Below are 21,324 nucleotides of genomic sequence, written 5' to 3' on the forward strand. Positions count from 1 at the left end.
CATCATACTCTAAATTTGGTGTACTATATGACCAGATTCCCACTTTTCCATGGTCATTTCTACTGCTTAGATATAGTAAGGAACATTTGACTTGGTACCTACTTTTTCAATTTTATCAGACTGAGTTCTCCCAAGGACTGAAGTTACTCTTTAAAGAAACAAAACTTTTTCCTTCAAACATGTTTTCACACAGTTCATAAAATTTAATTGTTAATTTAAAAATAAAATAGATTTTTAAATTTTTTAAATTTTTAAATAATTTTAAAGAAGTTAAAAACACAATTATCTTAAACAATTTAATATTTATGGCTCAAAGTTGACACAAATGAAACTGCTTATGAAGTCAAGTGGGTTTTTAATTCCAGTAAAAGTGGACAGGATTTTTAGTTTGGTCTAGATCTTTTTAACAAAATTAACACATACTTTTCCCCCTTATAATTTCATAAAGGACATTCTGACTGAATACTCTCTAATTCTTGGTCAGTGAATATACTTTTGGATAGTATTTTGATTATGAGATACCTTGGTAACACAGTGGTTAAAATGGTAGATTTGGAGTCAGAATTATCTGAGTTTGAATCTTACCTCAGACATTTATTAGTTAGGTGGCCCTGGGAAAATCATTTAATCCCTCTCAATCTTAGTTTAATGGGCATTTAGATGGGCCAGTGGTTAGAGCACTGACCTTGGAGTATGGTAGAAGAGAGTTTGTTCAAATCCAGCCTCAGACACTTGATATTCACTAACTGCGATCTTGGGTAAGTCACTTAACTCTGCCTCACATCCAGCATCATTTCCATTCATCCCAGTTCACATCTGATCACTGAATCCAGATAGCTCTGGAAGAGAAAGTGAGGCTGGTGACTTAGTACAGCCCAACTCAAATTCAATTCATGTGCTTGACATAGTATCATCTCCTTGATGTCATGGTCCTCTTCAAGAACTAAGGACAAAGGGCGGCTAGGTGGCGCAGTGGATAGAACATTGGCCCTGGAGTCAGTAGTACCTGAGTTCAAATCTGGCCTCAGACACTTAATAATTACCTAGCTGTGTGGCCTTGGGCAAGCCACTTAACCCCATTTGCCTTGAAAAAACCTAAAAATAAAAAGAACTAAGGACAAGCACTACTAATTATTCAGTCTTAGTTTTCCTCATCTGTAAAATGAAAACAATAATAGCATTTACCCCAGAGGGTTGTTCTAAGGATCAAATGAGAAGCCATATGTAAAGCACTCTGTAAACCTTATCCTCTGTGTAAATGCTAACTATTATTATCACTATTATTTAGCATACCATTCATGATTTTAATTTTATTTAAGGTTTGTATAAGATATCAATTGATATAAAGGTATATGAGAATATTGTGCATTTGAGATAATATATATTAATTATTATGTCCAAATATCAAGCTATTGGACATTATCCAGGTCGCACATGTATATTTATATATGCATATATTTGTCATTTCTCTTTGGTTCTTCATTTAGTATGGATTTATTTCTGTTGCATGGCAATAGTTTGTGGGGAAAAATGGCTGAAACTGGAAGCCTTTCTCTTTGTGTTCTTTCCTTTCTTTAGGCTAGTGGTGAAGTCTCTGAAGGAGAAAGGTTTTGTGGAACCTGAACTGTATGAGGAGGTCACAATTTATTTCAGTGACATTGTAGGTTTTACCACCATCTGCAAGTACAGCACCCCTATGGAGGTGGTTGATATGCTCAATGACATCTATAAGAGCTTTGACCACATTCTGGATCACCATGATGTCTACAAGGTAACAGTCTTTAAAATGTCCTTAGCAAGGCTGAATAGATTGAGAGAAGAGGATCAATATGTCTGGTGAAAACTGGTTGCCTTCTTACTTTTAGTAGTTTTCCTCCTCAGAAGAAAGAATTTTCCCGATTTTTTCTTAAAGAAGTGGGAGGGTGTGGGAGGATAGTCTATAGACTATAAGCTAGTGAGCTTGATTTATATTCCTGAACAGAAATGAACTCTTAAATGAATTAGTAAAGGGTTTTTTACTCTTGTGGACAAGGAGAGACATAATCTAGATAATAGCATACTTTGGTGAATTCAACAATGGTGAAATGACCAGAACCAAAAAGTAGACTGATGGCAACTTGAAATCTCTCCTGGAGTACAAGGAATCTGTCCTCAGTCAATTGTTGTTTGATATTTTTATCCATGATATAGAAAAGGATAGGTGGAATGCTTATTAAAGTTATAGATGGCATGAAGTTGGAAGGAATGTCAGCTAACCCACTGTTGAAAGAATTGAAATGGGAAAAGTTCTCTAATAGTGATAAAAGCAGTCATACAAATGGGATCAACAAATCAACTTCACAAGATGGGGAAGTATGGCTAAGAAAGCAGGTCATCTGAAAAAAAGATCTGGGATTTTTCTCAGATGTGAGTAAAGAATGTAACATGATAACTCCCCAAATCATGAGTACAGTGAGCTTTTTATTCCTTCTTAAAAAAAAAGATATCATTCCTAATAAGGGAAGGAATAATTCCACTGTATTTTGTCTTGGGTCAGACCACATCTAGATAATTACATTCAGTGGTGATCACTATGTTTAAGAAGAACATATACTTCTCTAAGGAAGGGAAATCGAGGTAGTAGGGGACTGGAGATGAAGAAAAGTTGAATGCATACTGGATAAGGATATAGGCAGAAAAGGGCACAACTATTTTCAAGAATTTTTAGGGTTATATTGTGGAAGAGTGATTAGACAATTTTTGCTTGATTCCAGGGTTCAGACTAGGAACAATGGAATGAAGTTGCAAAAACGGTCTAGACTTAAGGAAATAACAACTGAAAAATGCTATTTTCAACTTCTCTTCCTACCTGTCTGACCATTGCTTTTCAGTCTTTTCTAGAAAATCCTCCAAGTCTTCTCTCCCATTCCTTGATACATTCTATGTTTTGTTCTGGGTGCTCTCCTCTTCTTTTTTCTGCATATTCTCTCTTGAAAATTCATCACTTATAAAGGATTCAATTATCCCCTTTTTAAATGACTCTAAAATTTTCATATTTTGCCTTCATATGTCTTGTGAGCTCCAGTTCCACATCACTAGATGTCTGTTAGACATCTCCATCTGAACTTCTTATAGACATCTGAAATTTGACATGTCTATTATGGTCTTTCCCTCTAAACTACTTTTTTCTGACTTCCCTAATTCTGCCAAGGATATCACTATCTTTATTGTCTCCCAGGTTCAACATTGGTTGAACTAAAAAAAATAAGATAAAAAGCTTGCATACACTTGATAACAATATCAATTTGAGCTATTTTTTAGAAAAATATTTAGAATTGCAGTACTAGACTAATGTGTGTGACAATAATATTAATAAATGATGTTTACATGGCATTTTAAATCTACAAAGAACATCATATAATTATATCATATAAAAATAAGAACTGTTAATAAGGAAACTATTCCCACCTATGAACTGATATTTGAAAAGTTGTCAATGCTAGAGAATATGCTTTTAATATACTTCTTCTGTCAAGTCGGGTGAGGCAAAAATAGAAATTAGATAAATTTCAATGAAGGAAATACAGGTTTATTTGAAATATTTTTCTAATTTTTCTCTTCTGAGGGAAGTGGTAGTTATTGGAATCACATAAAATTATTCTGTCCAATTCAGGATTTATATAATGCTTATCATCAGAGTATGTGGGTGATTTACATTGTTAATAAGTTCATTGTGCAGTTAAAGCATATGGTAGCTGTTTTATTATTCATCCAATTTGATTAAATGACATCCTAGAGAAGTTATTGTAAGAATGTTCTTAATCTTATTTCCAATAAGACAAATTGTATCTTCTCAAAGATAATTCCCTCTAGGAGTGTAGTGCCATGCTCCTGGTGAGCACTCAGTCCATATTATTGATGATTTAAAATGACTATTCTTGCTTTAATTTCTGTGATTTTCCAAGGAGGAATGCAGCTAAAGAGAAAATGATTTTCACAGGTGGAGACCATTGGAGATGCCTACATGGTTGCTAGCGGGTTACCAAAGAGGAATGGCAATCGACATGCGGTAGACATTGCTAAGATGGCTTTAGATATCCTCAGTTTCATGGGATCCTTTGAACTGCAGCATCTTCCAGGCCTCCCCATATGGATCCGCATTGGAGTACATTCTGGTATGGAATTAAGGATTATGCCAACTAGAAATAATGCTTACATCTTTGCATGAACTAAACCAGTAAAGAGTAAAGGGTTTCCAAATGTGATCTCTGTACCAATCTGTCATGATATTTTATGCTAACTCTTTAAGTTCCAAGAGTACTTAGATTTCCAGGAACTGATGGGGTTACAGAGCAAAAGGATTCTTGTACAGTTTTTAATTTTTCTCATTTGACTCCTTTTGCTCTCCAAGTAAGAGGAGACTGCTTTTGAGACAAGCTACCCCATGCTTCAACTTTATTAAGGAACTTGGGATTCGATTGTCTTTTTTAATCCATTTCTCCATATAGTCTCCATCAAAATATTTTTTTATGTTTGGATTATTTAAACAAGATGGGCTGAACAAATTCCCACGCTGAAAGTGCACTTTGTTCCTCTTCCCCACAATAATTTTCTTTTTTTTTTTTTAGGAAATAATATTTTATTTATTTAGTTTTCTAACTACATACAATGATAGTTTTCAACAATCACTTTTTTTGCAAGATTTAGAGTTTTACATTTTTTCTCCCTCCCTCCCTTCTCTACCCCTTCCCCTGACAGAAAATAATCTAATATAGGTTATAGATGAATATTAATCATATTATAAAAGAAGAATCAAATCAAAGTGGAAGAACAACATTAGAGAGGAGAAAAACCATAAGATTTAAGACAACTTTTAAAAATTAAGATAGTAAGTGTATTTAAACTTCACCGTTCCTTTTCTGGATATAGACAGTATTTTCCATCACAAGAATTGTCTTCAATTATCCCATGATAATTTTCTTACAAAAATGAAGGTCATCCCAGAACAAGGGTGATGATGAAGCCGATGAACCGCTTCTTAGGATAATGTCTTTAATGCACAAAATAAAATATACAGGATTATAAAGAAAATCAATTATAATGAAATAGTTATCACTTTTTAAAAGATCACAAGCCCCTCGAGGTGGCTAGGTGGCATAGTGGATAAAGCACCAGCCTTGGAGTCAGGAGTACCTGGGTTCAAATCTGGTCTCAGACACTTAATAATTACCTAGCTATGTGGCCTTGGGCAAGCCACTTAGCCCCATTTGCCTTGCAAAAACCTAAAAAAAAAAAAGAAAAAAAAGATCAAAAGCCCCAGATTAAGAAGCCCTGAACTGGAAGCCACTACTCAGTGACTAAGGATCAAAAAAAGAGACCAAAGAAACTAAAGAAGATAAACAAATTTGTATTGTATAGTTTTTTCCTAAAGTTCTTCCATAAGAACATTTTTTTCAGGATGAGACTATGCAAACAATATTAAAATCCAAAACTTCTGAGAAATCCAAACAGAAAATAAACAATAGAAACATGAGAAACCCAGAAAGTTATTGGATTTGATATTTTTCAACTATTATTGCTTAATGAGTACCTAATTTTGCTATACCTGAGTTAATTTTTAACTTTTAAAAACTCCTTACCCTCAAATATTCTAGCCAAGTATTTAATGGAGCAACTCTTTTCCTTCTATCTGGCTCTTTGCACTGAATTCTTTTGACCTTGGCAGTGGGAATGGAACACTTAAACCTTGGAAGTATACAGTGGGGGTAATTACAACAAATGCTGCTCCCAAATCCCAGGTAGCTCAGGTCAGAAATACTTCATCCCATCCATATGTAGATTTGTGACCATAGTCTAGTGCCCTTAAACAGAGATCTATGCCCAGAAGAACCCCTCTCTTCCCATACAAAAATGACCTCTGTCTTTAAATCTTTCCCATAATGATCAACCTAGAAAGGTAGCATAGTGAGAAAGAAGAAAGATGGCAGGAGGGATGGAACTTTCAGCATGATAAAATGAAAAGGATACTGAATTTGGAGTCAGAAGATGCAGATCCAATCCTCATATGTGACCTCCTGAGTGTACCACTGTGTAATAATGATTGTGAATTCTTCACTGTGAATGCTTCTTTTTTGTTTCTCAACTTTAGAACTCTAACTTGAATATTATTTCTTACTTTCAAGGGTACCAATGTTTCCTAAATGTGGCTAAAAAAGCAAATTTTGGTTCATGTCTATAAAGAAAGAAAAACAAATAGGAAAATCATGTATTTTGGCTTCCATTTAGTCTGGTATTTTCAATGCTAATTTTCAAAGTAAAGTTTTGTGTTTTAATTAGGGCCATAGACATGAGAATAGGCTTGAAATCCTTGCCCCAACACAGAATGCAAGACTTCTAAAGGACAAAGGTGCCCTTACATGTTAAACAATTTAGGGGTAGAATTCAAAGTCCTTTAGAGACCTTAGAGTCTACCAAGTTCAACTACTCTTTTTTTATAAATGAGGAAACTGAAATGAGAGAAGTTAAGAGACTTGCCCAAGTTCATGCAGTTGCAAAGAATCTAAGGCAGGATTTAAACTCATATCTTTCTACTTTCAAGCCTATGCAACTTAACTCTTCTCAATTAAAAAATTAACTTTCAGGATAATATCTTAGCAGGCACCTAACACATGTTTTACCTCTTGTTCTTGTTTTCCTAAACATCCATTGAAGTATTCTGCAACCTCTCTTGCCATTTTCCAGTGATAGAGCATCCATCACCATAATGAGTATTTTCTACCAGACTTTGCATCATGATACAAGTTACAAATTCTCATCTTCTTGATTATCTCTTTTTTCAGGTCCTTGTGCCGCTGGAGTTGTTGGAATCAAAATGCCTCGTTATTGTCTGTTTGGAGATTCTGTGAACACAGCCTCAAGGATGGAATCCACGGGCCTCCGTAAGAATAGAAACTGGCTTTCACTGTGGCCTGAGCATCTTCCAATAGAGTAGCATTGTGCAGAGTTGAAAAATATTACTAAAGATAATTAAGACAGTGAGATAAGGATCCTTTTCTTGGACTGAAAATTATATTATTAAGTGTAAGAATTTTTTCCCCTGAAAAAAGTCATGCTTTTCATCCTGGGTCATGTGTAATGAGATAGCCATGAAAATGGGCATTGTTCTATAGGAGCAGAGAAAGCTTAATGGTAAGTAAGTCTAATGAGAAACTGAATACATTCCATCTTGTTTCCTATGTTCATTTTATTTGATTACCATAGAGATTCACAATTTACAATGGGCAAATACTTATATAGGAATAAAGAACTTAACTCAAAATACATTGTATTCCAAAATTTTGATTGCTTGTATTTGGGGAAATATTTACCCCTAGAAATGATATTGTGAAGACTCTTTAAGTCAGTCAGTACAATCACGTCTGATTCTTTGTGACACATTTGGGTAACAAGACAAAGATATTGGAGTAGTTTTCCATTTCCTTCTCCAGATCACTTTACAGATGATGAAACTGAGGCAAACAGGTTTAGCTGTCTTGCTAGTATCTGAGACCAGATTTGAATTTAGATCTTTCTAATTCCATCTAGGTCTCACACTTACCTGGAACTATACAACCTAACTGCCCACAAAGTCAATGTACAAACACTTACATATTTTGCTAAAGTTCTCCTTTCATGCTTCCTTGTGAAGTAGCCCAGAGTTTATGAAGTCTATGATAGCACAGCATAGTCTAGACAGGCTTATAATATAGACCTGATGAGGGAGTGGTGTTCTATCTTATGGGCAAGATTCATTACTAGGTTGGCTATGTGTAAAGTGCTAAAATTTTCAAACCTGGCAATGTTAAGTGGCTTCATTGGAGGGAATATCCCAGGATGAAATGACAGATGAAATTGAGGATCAATAGTTCTATAGAATTATTCTACCATTTAGAACTGTTGTTAAGGGAAAAAAATCTTTCCAAATTTCCATTAGGACTACAAGGAACACATCTACCATTTCCCACTCCCAAAGATCCACCTCTCTATCATTTTTCTCTCCTTTCCCCACATGTTCACCTAAAATATTCCTAGTCTTCTTCACTTTTCCCATTGATCTGATTTTTTTGAGAGCTTTACAATTGAAAGATGTCCACTTGGAATCATGGAGATGCTTGGTCACATAGAATACAATGGGATCTGGAAGCTGTGGATAGAATTGAAAGTCACAATGATTTCTTGGGAAGGAATATGGTGATCCATGGGCAAAGGGACACTTGTGGCAGTTGATGGGAATAAAGTAAAAATTCAGGCCAGAGGGTAGGTGGGATCCTCCCTTGTTGCTTTGGTGATAAATGGTAAATTGATTAACAATTAACTCTCTAGGGGGAAAAAAAGTCCACAATATACTTTTAAGTTTTTATTAAAATTTTCCCTATCACTTTCTTAAGACTCAATAAATAAAATCAATAAACAAAATAATAAATCAAGTCCTGAATTGTCTATTTTTGAGGTACCTATGCTTGAATTGAAAGATTTAACTCTCACAAGCAGGACTACTGACCAACACTTGATTCTCTAGCTACCATGTTTCCAAGAGTAATAGGTACTCCTTAACTAAAGGAGGAAGTGCTACAAGGGCATAGTGCCTCTAGGGAGCTTTCACAGCAGCTACTGTGCTAAAGGTCTCTTTAGATTAGTGGGACATAGATGTCATTAGGAACCAGGAAGAGTGACTTGGATATTCAACTCAGAATTCATAAGTCAGTATGGAGTCTGAATTGCTTTATCCTGATAAAGAGAAGTAGGGCATCCAGGTCGCCCAATGGATACAGCACAGACCTTGGAATCATGAAGACTCATCATCATGAGTCAGATGTTTACTAGCTATGTGACTCTGGACAAGTCGCTTAACCTTGTTTGCCTCAGTTTCTTCATCTGTAAAATGAGCTGGGGAAAGATGGAAAACCAAGCCAGTATCTGTAAAGAAAACCTCAAATGTAATAGAAAGTCAGACATGACTGAACAACAACTGATACCATACAAGAGTGGTAGAACAGTCACTTACATAGAAACACAGGAAATTTTTGTTATTGATGATTTTGAGAGAAAGCCATGGTACAGTTTAAGCAGCAGTTTTCAACTTAATTGAGACTGGTGTCTCATCAGTAGTTTTTCAGTTATTTAAGAACGAGAGAATAGGACTTGAGAGAATGGAGCTCCCCTGGTCACACATCATTAATTGACTGCTAATTATGCCCTATAAACATCTCAGACAAATTATGTCCAAAACTTAGATTTTTCTTTTTTCTATGACATTGCTTTTATTTCAAATTTCCCTTCTGAGTCTATTTTCAGTTTTCTATTTTTTTTATTCACCATCCTCCCAGTCATTTAAGTTTTTAAATTTAGAATCATCCTTTTTCCTCATCCCACATAGCCAAAATATCACCAAATCTTGCTAGTTCTACATTCCCAATATCTCTCTCATTTGTCCTCTTCCTTCACATGACTACCAACCTAATGGTGCTTCTTGACATTACATCATAAGGCAAACAACGCCAAAATCCAGAGTTCTCTGCCCCAAGCTAGGACACATCTATTGCAACTGTGGACAAATGTGCAAGAACCTAGGAAACAGTGATTAGTAAACATTCTACAGAATAATGAAAATCATTTGTACTCTTATGTAAAGAATATGCTTTAAGTAGGTACAAAGTCTCTTTCTAAGAGGATACCTAAGATAATAAGAACAATTGAAACAGATTACTAGACTAAGTGAGAACACATGTGATTTTGAAAATGGATTCTGAATGAAAGTAATTTAATTTGCTTTTTTTTTCCAGCTTTGAGGATTCATGTGAGTGGATCCACAATTGCTATTCTGAAGAGAACAGAATGCCAATTCCTGTATGAAGTGAGAGGAGAAACTTACTTAAAGGTAATGGATATATAGAAACACCAGCCATTACTTTTATTTATTTTAACTATATTTAGAAATATTTTCACTGGACATCTCTCAAACCATAGAGCAAGGTAAAGATAGAATTTAACAACTTTCCCCCAATTATCCTTTCTACTTTCTCCTCACAGATTAATGATCAATGTAAGAAATGACTACATCTTACTTTTGTTTCAATTAAATGGTCTCAGATTTGATTTTGATACCACACAATTATTTCCTTTTTTTTTTTGGTCTACATTCAGAGACTGATGAAAAGTTTTTATTATTTCCTTCATATACATATCAATGTCTTTCTCTTTACCTTTTTAGTAAGAAAAGATACATCCTCCCTACATGGGAATGAGAGGCAGAAGAGTATACTGAAAAATGTCTAACAACCAGTTGTCCAAAAATTGTTTAATCTCCATTATTAAAATTTTCTCCTTTATTTTTTAAGTCTAGACAATCAGCAAAATATAAATCAAGCCCTGATTTGTTTGTGGATTTTAAAGGTGTGAATACTCCCTGGAGAATTTCCTGGGGTAAGGGAGGGTGTTAGGACTAGGGATAAATGATTCAGGTCTTAATCACCTTAGTAACACACTCCTGTTTCCTCACTTCCTGCCTTTTACATAAAATCATGTCAACTGCTAATATTATCTATCTTCTAAAAAGTTCTATTGATGTCTTTTATTACATTAATTTCTGAACATCCTCTTCCCTCTATCACTCAACCAGTGATTCTTTCCCAATAAAAAGATCCTTAAAAAATAATTTTATAAAAACAATCGTCACACCAATCAAGTGTGACAGTGTGTGTGTGTGTGTGTGTGTGTGTGTGTGTGTGTGTATGTGTATTTGTTTTGTTTTGATTTTGGGGTTTTGCAAGACTATGGGGATAAGTATTTGTGTACATACAATATTTCAACCAAGGAAGGGACATACATTTTCTTATTGCTTCTCTGGGGCCAAGCTTGGGTATTATAATCACACAAATGTTCTGTTTCATTTTATTCTTTCCATTTACATTGCTGTAGTTATTTTACCTATTATTTCCCTTGTTATACTCATTTTACATCTTCACATATAATACCTTCCCAAGTTTGTCTACATTTATCATTTCTTGAGATACAAAAATATTCAACTTCATTTATGAACCATGATATATAAATCACATTCCTCCATCACAGAATTAGAACTATAGAATTTTAGCATTGTGAAGAAATTGAGGAGCATGGTTATAATGGAATGTTCTAAGAAATGATGAGTTTAATGAATTAGAAATTAGAAATTAATTAGAAAAATATGCATAATTTTCACAAAATAATGAAGAGTGAAATGAACAGAACTAAGAGAACATTAATTATATTAGCAGTAACATTGTTTTAAAAACAACTTTAAGCAACTATTAAAAATGCTGAAATTATAAAGGACTTATGAAGTTGCAGTCTGCATCCAGAGAAGGAATTGATCAATATAATCAATAGATCAATAGAATATGAATGATTTTACATGTACATATATATTTGTAATTAATAGGAGACATGGGTGGGGGAGAGGATGGAAGGGAAAAAAGAGGGAAAAGAAAAAGAAAAAAGTTACCTGATAATTTTTATTATATGTTTAAAAGGATTATCAAGTTATGCATAATATATTTGCAGCCTCATATGCAATCATTTTTACTATTATATTAATTATATTTTGGAAATACTCATATTTTCTCATAAATTAAAAATAAAATAAATAAAATTTTTAAAAATTATCTTCTGTGTGCCTATAGGGCATACCCTATGTAAAAAATGACATATGCAATAATGGGTCATCTATCTTCTATTTGAAGTCTTCTGATAAGGTTGAAGCCACTATGTCTACAAGTCTACTCCACTTTGAAATAGTTCTAATGGTCAAAAAGTTTTCTCCTTAGATCAACCCTAAATTTGCCTCTTTGTCACTTCTACTCTTCCATCATGATTCTGTTCTATGGGATTCCTAAATGATTCCTATAATCTTTCTTCTAAGTCTTCTCTTCTTTAGACTAAACAGCACCTCTTCTTCAAGTAATTCTTATGTGTTAAGGTCATTGTTGAGATTCTGATGGCCCAGAATGAGTGTAATTAGCAATTTTTCTATTTTGTCCAGAAACCCTGAGAGTCTTCCCCTCTTAGATTGATTTTATTTTTTTCACTAGTTAAAAGAAGTCAATCTTTGCCTCATTTCTTAACTAGTATTAATCACTGGATGGTGTTTCCTCAGACTGAAACCTAGGAAAAGGCCAAGATCTCCCACTGCATCTGGGGCTATCTCTAATCATCCCAGTCTATAACTTTTGACTCAACTATATCTCTCCGAGACCTAAAGCCCAAAGAGATCAAAGAAAGGAAAAGGATCCCTTTGTACAAAAAAATATTTATAACAACTCTTTTTGTAGCTACAAAAAATGTAAATTAGGAAGCATAGATGCCCATCAGTTGAACAAATGTTGTTATGCTATAAGAAATGACAAAAGGGAGTTTGGAGAAATGTGGAAAGATGTGTATGAATTACCTTATTCTGCCACTAACAATGTGTTTCTTTTCTGCCTTATTAGGGAAGGGGAACAGAGACCACCTACTGGCTCACAGGAGTTAAGGATGAGGAGTATACATTGCCAACACCTCCTTCTGTGTAAGTTATTGGGTGAGGAGTAAAGGAGAAAGAAAGGGAAAATGATTGTCTTGGGTCTTTAGTTTAGACAGCAGTTTTCAAACATTCAAACTTTTTTGGTCTCAGAAACTATTTTTAATCTTAAAAATTATTGAAGACCTCAAAGAACTTTTATTTATGTAGGTTGTATATATTAGTATTATATCAGAAATTAAAACTGATACATTTGAAAAATATTTCTCAAATCATTTAAAAATAAAAATAATAAATCTTATTGTATGTTAATATAAATAATCTTTATTTTACTTATATTTTCCGAAATAGAACAAAGTGTGATATTGGTTCATATATTTTTACAAATTTCTTTAGCGTATGACTTAGTAGAAGACAACTGTATTCTCTTATCTGCTTTTGTAGTCAATCCTTTGCTAAATGTTATTTTGTTTGAAGAAAATCTGACCTCATATGGTTAAGCAGTTGTAAAGGGGAGGAATATTTTAAAAGACAGGTAACATTTTAGTATTATTATGAAAAATAGTTGTATCCTTACAGGGCTTGAGTGAAATATTTTTGGAGACTCTCAAGAGAAGTGTTACTCTAGATTTTACTATGTATAAGAAATTTAATCTTTGACAGATTCTGTATGCAGGAAGTAATAGATCAGAAATGAGTAGCAATAAAATCTCACTTCTGAGGCTTCCTGGGGGTGGAGTTTGTTTAGATCTTTAGGGATGTACAATATTCTTTCTAAGTCCCAGTGAGGCAAAAAAAAAATGGAGAAAGGAAACTTTTTTGGCTTGCCATAAGAGATGTGAAGCTTGTTTCTATTTTTGTTTCTGGAGAAAATTCCAGCTAATTAAGTAATAGAGTTCTGCTCCCATTCACTTCCATCCTTGAATTTTTCAGGTCCTACCTACCTGAGACTAGGGTCACTTATGGTAATAATTTTTTATAAAAATAATACAAATAGCAAGTTCACCTGGGAGGTCAGTGGTTTCTCAGTTATGGATACATTGAGAATTTTCTTTTTATTTCCTTTTAAAGATTTTATTTATTTTGAGTTTTACAATTTTTCCCCTAATCTTGCTTTCCTCCCCCTACCCCCCATAGAAGGCAATTTGCCAGTCTTTACATTGTTTCCATGGTATACACTGATCCAAATTGAATGTGATGAGAGAGAACTCATATCCTTTAAGGAAGAAAAATAAAGTATAAGAGATAGCAAGATTACATAATAAGATATCAGATTTTTTTTCCCCTAAATTAAAGGTAATAGTCCTTGGTCTTTGTTTAAACTCCACAATTCTTTCTCTGGATACAGATGGTATTCTCCATCACAGATAGCTCATTGGGGACTTTCTAAGTTAACTAGAGAAACCAACCATGTAGTAATTATGAGCAGAGGCTAGCCAACAAGGTTTCTGGCATTTTGAAAATCTTCAGGTATGTCCAGAATTGAGATGACAGTTTCTATAATTCAAAGACACTCAGTAACCAAAGAGCATCTAGATTTCTCAGCAGTTTGGATAGACAGAGGCTGTAGCAAACATTTTTGACAGATGGCAAAGACAAGAAATTGATTTCTAAACTTCTAAACACTTGGTCAACTCTATGAGAGAATAAAAAGTCCTTAACTAAACCAGACCTTCACACTAGCCCTGAGAATAGCTATGTGACCCATGGTGAAGATAGCCATAGGAACCACCACTAAACTTCTGGAGTCCCTTATTGCTGTACACTAAACCTAAATTTTCCTTTGACCAAAGGTTTAAGTGAGTTAGTTAGTAAACAAATCTTTTCAAGTATTTTTAAGTATTGTATCATATACTATGCTACGTGATGAGGATACAAAGAAAGAGAAAAAAATAATCCTTGTTCTCAAGGATCTCACAAGCTATTGTAAACAAGTACGTACAAATAATCTTCATGCAGGACAAATTGGAGATAATCAAGTAGGAAGATACTAGTATAAAGGAGGATGGAATGGAATTCCTATGGAAAATGGGATTTTATATAGGACTTGAAGAAAGTCAGAGAGACTTGGGTGAAGAGGGTGAAAATCCCATGCATGGGGAACAGCCAATGGAAACACCTAGAATCAGGAGCTGGATTGGCAGGGAGAAATGTGTAAGAAACTTGGAAAGGTTGGAAGGGGGGGTCAAGTTTTAAATAGGGTCTTTGCTATTCATCTACCTTCCCCAAAGTCAGCATTTATTGAGTACTTACTATATGCTAAGCACTGGGAACATGAATGAAGGCAAAAAAACCAGAACAATATCCAATCCCTGCCTTCAAGGAGCAGAAAAGCAGAGGGAGGATGAGAAGGTACCAGAGTTGGGGTCTGGTAGAGAAATCAGGAAATTCAGGAGTGGAGTTGAGAGGGGAATTAAGTGGAATTAAGAGGGGAGTTTGGTTTTCCTAAGCACTTCCTCAAAACAGAGGTTCAAGGAGGAATTCACCAATTGGAAGAGAGGGTTGTCATGGTAGAGGACACACTTCCAAGATGAAAAGGTTTTTGGGTATGGTGGAGAATTCCACAGAGTGAGGAACAGAGTCAGGAGGCATTATGATTTTAGCCCTTCTCACATTAGCATATACAAAAACAGTTCAACTTGTTTTTTATTCCCATCAGGCTGAATAGGTTTTATTTTGTTTTTACAAATCAAACCTATTTCTCCTGGAGTTGATTCTATTTAAATAAAACAATGTCTAGGGAAGTCCTTTATGAACAGCAAAGCACTATACAGACATAATCTATATTTAACTCTAGAGTGGTCACTATTACTGGCTGTAAAACATCTTTACTTAGAGGTACCTCAGATAAACCTGGAGTAGAGTAATATACTAAATGAAGTTTGCCTCAGTTTCCTCATCTGTAAAATGAGCTGGAAGGAAATGGTAAAATACTCTAGCATCTTTGCTAAGTAAACCTCAAATGGAGTCAAAAAGTGTCAGCCACAACTAAAATAACTCAACAACAATCACAAATACTACCTATGTTGGAAAGCAGCTGCGTGGATAGTATTCTCCTTTAATGTTTCAATTCTTTCCTCTTATTCCAGGGAGAATCAGCAACATTTACAGGCAGAATTTTCCAACATGATCGTTGAATCTTTGCAGAAGAGACAAACCCAAGGTTTATCAAATCGGAAACCAAGGCGCGTGGCCAGCTATAAAAAAGGCAGCCTGGAGTACTTGCAACTGAATACCACAGATAATAATAACACTTATTTTTAAATCTAAGCAGATGCTAAAATCTCTGTCAAATTAGAATCCACCTATGCAGTTGATCTTGTATATCTTGGAAGTCTGCCTTATTAGGAAGACAATAAAGAAATAGAAAAGACCTAGAACCTTTCTATATCTTTTTGGTCATATCCTAGGAACATGTTTCTTTTATGAGCGAGATTTATTTCTTTAGTTGATGTAACTATATGTTATTATGTGGCCTTATCTTAACAGTTTTTCACTGAACTTCATACCCTCATAAGAAGGAAAGATAGATCTTCATATACTAAAACTCAAGGAAATTCCATTCTTGTGGGGATTTTGTTTCCTTGTTTCATGGTTCTTTTTCTCATTGTTTCCATTTTTGGTATTTTTTAATTGTGATGATTATATTTTAAATATGTTATTTCTGTAAGATTAACTTGTAAATTTTGGAGGAAATGTTTTATTCTATTTGATACAAATGAAATAAAGAACTTCTTTGGTTCTATGTATGGGCTTTTCTACATTTGATCCATCTCCCTAAAAGAACCAATTCAATTCTCTTGGGCAGGTCAAAATTGATAGTGAAGTGCACCACTTCAGGTCTCTGGCTTTGATCTTCTCATTTATAAAGAGAGGGTGGTTGAGTAAATGATTTGTGAGTTCCCTGCCAGCAGCAGCTCTCTTATAGTAACAGGGGTTAGTAAGTTCTACATTATGATGAAATGAGGCAGGTTGTTGAAGATCTAAGGTTTACTTCTCCCGAATGTAGAAAGAATAATCAAATGTCCCAGGTCTTAATTGTACCTCCTCTCATTTCTTGTTAAAATATGTCTAGTCAGCAGGGCAGGGATTTGTGGTCTTGGTACATCCACCAAGTCTGAAGATCTCAGATCTTATAAAGATGGGCCTTTTTTTGTCCTCAGGTGACCAGAAAGTCAAGTCAAAGGGACCTTGGCTACCAAGTTCCCAGGATAACTTTCTCATTTTTGAAGAGAAAACTAACCTAACCCATTTTACATGGTGAGAGAGGAACCCTGGCTTTTTATATTTATCCTCATAATCCAATGGTCCCTCTCCTATTCCTAGGCCTTTATCCTTTTAATTTGCTTATCTTCAGTTCTTATTATCCAAACCAGCTCAGGAAACAAGGTTTTATTAAGCTCCTAGTATATGCCAATATTCACAAATTTTATGTTAATTGTTCTTTACAATAAACATGAAATGGAATTGCTATTATCATCCTCACTTTACAGATGAGAAAATTGAAGCAGATAGTAAAAGTTAAGTGATTTGCCTACAATCACACAGAGTTAGAAATTAATTGAGCCTGGATGAACCCAAGTCTTCCTGACTCTAGACCCAAACCTACTGCACCACATCACTGCCTCTAATAAATTCTAAGTCAAACCAAATCTAGCTGATTATAAAATTAGCATCCCAGAAGTACACATTTACATATTGCCTATATTGAACACATAAAATATGTCTGCAACAACAAAGAAGCAATAAACACATAATTAGAGTTGGGTGGAAAAACCTCATTCATCATAATGATGACTAAATATTTGCTTTCTAATACTACCATGCTGCCAGGCTTTTATTTATTTATTTTAAATGTTGAATTATTGAATTAAGGCAGCCAGGTGGCACAGTGAAAAGAGCACCTGGAGTCAGGAGAATCTGAGTTCAAATCCAGCCTCAGACAATACTTACTGTGTGACCCTGGGCAAGTCACTTATCCCTGACTGCTTTGCATCCAGTGCCATCTCCAGTCATCCAGATTCATATCTAGTAATTAGACCCAGATGTCTCTGGAGGAGAAAGTGAGATTGGTATACACTCCCTCACTCACTCAAATCCAATTAATGTGTATGTCATGGCAATAACTCCCTGATGTCTTAGTCTTCTTTGAGAATGAAGGTCAAAAATTATTCATTTTCTTTTGGCATATATTGAAACTGAGTATCTAGAGAGGAAATACTTTTGGCCAAGAAAGATCTAAATTTTAACCTTAAACCTATTAACTGCATGACCATGGCCAAGAGAATGACTTCCCTGAATCTTAATTTCCTCATTTGTACAAAGAAAAGTGCGTAAAAATAGTACATCTTTCTATTTACTGAGCCACTGAGGTGCCTCATTTTAAAGATCAGAGGATTATAGATCTAGAGCTAGAAGAGATGCTCATACCCCTGTCTTTCAATGAATTAACCAGCATTTATCAATTATCTGCTAGGCACTGAAGATAAGGAGACGATCTCTACTTTCAAGGAATATACAATCTAATGGAGATGTTAGCTAGTGCATATATGATATATGCAGAATAAATATAAAGAGGATTAAATAAGATGAATATAAAGTTATTAATTTCAAGGTAATTAGGGAGGGAGGACCCAAAATGGCCCTTGATCTGCATCCTGAAGGAAAGGAGGGATTCTATGAGGTGGAGGTCAGGAGATAGTACATTCTATGCATGGAGGGCTGTCATATCCAAAGGTGTGAATATAGGAGATGAAATGGAGAATGTGAGTAATGGAGAAGACCACTTTGACTAGATAGCAGAATGCAGGAGGAAAGGTAATGTTCAATGAAATGGAAATGTAGGTTGAGGCTGGGATGTAAATGAAGCAACTAGACAGCACTTTGGTTAGAATACTAGGGAATGTTGTTAGAACCTGAGTTCCTATATGGACTCAAACATTCACCAGCTGTGTAACCCTAGTCACTTAACATATTTTCTTCAGTTTACTGGTATCCTGTCTTTGGAGTCAGACTTATCCAGGAATAAATACAGTCCTACCTCAGAATTGGAGCCATGAGAGAAGGGTACTACCTGGGCAACAGATGACAGATTTAGGAAATAAATCTCAGGATGGAACACTTCTCTCAATAATATGAATGAGTAGTTAATGCTCAAAAGCACTCAGGATCTTCAATCTCTCTTTTACTTTGAGGACAGAAAAAATAAATTATTACTTTTAGTTTTATTTGAAGTAGAATCTCAAATCTGGTGCAAAAAATAGTAGGTTGGGGAGGCTAGGTGGCGCAGTGGATAAAGCACTGGCCCTGGAGTCAGGAGTACCTGGGTTCAAATCCAGTCTCAGACACTTAATAATTACCTAGCCGTGTGGCCTTGGGCAAGCCACTTAACCCCATTGCCTTGCAAAAATCTAAAAAAAAAAAAAAATAGTAGGTCTATTCCCTATCTTGGCTTCCATATTAATACTCTGTTCTCCTTCTGCTACCACTGCTCTGACCATTCCTTCTTAGTCTTCTTTGCTGATTCTTCTTTTAAGTGGAAGTGTTACCAAGGATTCCAACCTGGGGCCTCCTTTCTTTTTCTATACTCTCTCCTTTCATGATCTCCTAGTTTTGATCATCTCTATGCAGATTATTCTAAGCACTGTTGGTCCAACTCTAACCTCTCTCCTCATCTTGGATGTCCCATAAAATTCTCCATTATGTGCAAAGCTGAATGCTTTATCTTTCCCCCAAAATCATGCCTTCCTTTGAATTTCATTATTATGTTGAAGGTACCACTATCCTTCCCAGTGACTCAAGAATGTAATTTAGGCATTATCTTTAACTCCACCCTCCCTCAGCTCTTGTGTTCAATCTTTTGCAATCCCTCCTCAAACATATTTCCTTCCATCCACTGACCTTGCCATTGCCTTGATGTAGGCCCTTATCACCTATACCTGGGCTTTTCCAATAGCCTACTAGTTGGTCTCTGTGCCTTAAGTCTTTCTTCATTGAAGTTCAACATCTATTCAGCTGTCAAATTCATTTTCCTAAAGCACAAAGACTAACCATATCACTCTCATTATTCAATAAATTACAGTGACTTCCTATTACTTGAAAGATCAAATATAAAATCTTCTGTATGGCTGTAAAAATCATTCATAATCTGACTTCTTCCTACTCCCCTTCACATATTCATATTTTAATAACACTAGCTTCGTGAATATTCCATAAATATGACATTCTTTTCAACTCTTATGAATTTTCACTGACTTTTCCCCACCCCCTCAATCTAGAATTCTCTTTCTTTTACCTAATCTTCTTGGTTTCCTTTAAATGTTAATTAAAATTCCATCTTTTTGCAAGAAGCCTTTCCCAACCCCCTTAATGATAATGAATTCTTGCTATGATAATTTCCAATTCATCCTATGTATTTCTTGTTTTTAAATTATTGTTTGCATGCTCTCTCTTCCATTGGATTGTGAACTCTTTGAGGGTGGGATCATTTTCACCTACTTTTGTATTCCCAGAGCTTAACTCATGTTTAGAACATGGTAGGCATCCAATAAATGTTTGTTGATTTATTGATTATATGAGTTAAAATAAGGGCTAAAGCAAAATCTGTAATGTTTAACTGAATTAAATAAAGCAAGCATAGTAATCATGGTCTGGGACAAAGCAAAAGCAAAACCAGACTCAATGAAAAGTGATAACCTGAGAAACTACATTGTACTAAAAAAGTACCATAGACAATGAATTAATATCAATATTAAATTTAAGTACAGCATATCATCTAAATTCTTAAAGGAAAGGTTAAATAAGTTACAGAAGGAAATAGTCAGGAAAACTATGATAGTGAAAGATCTCAATTTACCCCTTTCAGACCTAGATAAATCTAATCACTAAATGTACAAGAAATCAATTAATCAATAAATATTTATTAAAATATTCATATGTGTCAGGCATGTTGCTAAGTACTGGAGATACAAAAGAAGACAAAAGTCAGTTCTGCCTTCAAGGAGTTTACAATATTAAAAAGGGAGGTAAAATACAGACATATATATATATATATATATATATATATATATATATATATATATATATATATATCTTGTGTTATACAGGGAAGCTATATGGTATAATTGATAGAGTTGTGGGTCTAAAGTCAAGAAAACTCACCTTAATGAGTTCAAATCTGAGCTCAGATACTTACTAGATATGTGACTCTGGGCAAGTCATTTAACCCTCTTTACCTAAGTTTCCTAACCTGTAAAATGAGTTGGAGAAGGAAATGGCAAACTACTCCAGTATCTTTGCCAAGACAACACCAAATAGGGGTGGCTAGGTGGTGCAGTGAATAGAGCACCAGCCCTGGAGTTAGGAGTACCTAAGTTCAAATCCGGCCTCAGACACTTAATAATTACCTAGCTGTGTGACCTTGGGCAAGCCACTTAACCCCATTTGCCTTGCAAAAAACCTTAAAAAAAACCCACCAAATAGTGTCACAAAAAGTTAAACACAACTGAAAAACTACCACAACAAATTACATACAAAATAAATAGGAAATAATTAAAGGGAGAAAGGCACTAAAAGTAGAAGGCATTGGGGAAAATTTACAGTAAAAGAAAAGATTTTTAGGCAGGATTTTTTAAAAAAAGAGAAAGGTTACTAGTCAGAGCAGAAAAAGGATAGCATTCCAGGAATGAGGAGAAGATTCCCAGACCTGAGAGATGGAGTATCTTATGTTTAGCATAGCTAAAAGGCCAGTGTCACTAGACTGAAGAATATATACTGGAATGAGGTATACAAAGCCTATAAACAAAGGAAGG

At 34.8% G+C, this 21,324-nt stretch overlaps 1 protein-coding gene and 1 long non-coding RNA gene across 2 annotated transcripts in view; one reads left to right on the plus strand and one right to left on the minus strand.

The window, feature by feature from the left end:
* GUCY2C (guanylate cyclase 2C) overlaps positions 1-16,198 on the plus strand; it is a 112,124-nt gene extending 95,926 nt beyond the window's left edge. The window contains exons 22-27 of the mRNA XM_074194537.1: positions 1,579-1,771; positions 3,980-4,154; positions 6,819-6,917; positions 9,801-9,895; positions 12,486-12,562; positions 15,604-16,198. Of these exons, the coding sequence (XP_074050638.1) occupies positions 1,579-1,771; positions 3,980-4,154; positions 6,819-6,917; positions 9,801-9,895; positions 12,486-12,562; positions 15,604-15,778 (814 nt within the window). The 3' untranslated portion in view covers positions 15,779-16,198. The remainder of the gene's footprint in view (positions 1-1,578; positions 1,772-3,979; positions 4,155-6,818; positions 6,918-9,800; positions 9,896-12,485; positions 12,563-15,603) is intronic.
* On the minus strand, positions 3,547-9,558 carry LOC141493335 (uncharacterized). The gene is made up of 4 exons (XR_012470179.1): positions 9,475-9,558; positions 6,657-6,995; positions 6,007-6,211; positions 3,547-4,151 (listed from the first exon to the last, which is right to left on the minus strand). It is a non-coding gene; the product is annotated as an uncharacterized LOC141493335 (long non-coding RNA).
* Positions 16,199-21,324: the final 5,126 nt, after the last annotated feature.

This window comes from Macrotis lagotis, chromosome 7 (assembly GCF_037893015.1).
Source record: "Macrotis lagotis isolate mMagLag1 chromosome 7, bilby.v1.9.chrom.fasta, whole genome shotgun sequence".
NCBI lineage: Eukaryota > Metazoa > Chordata > Mammalia > Peramelemorphia > Peramelidae > Macrotis > Macrotis lagotis.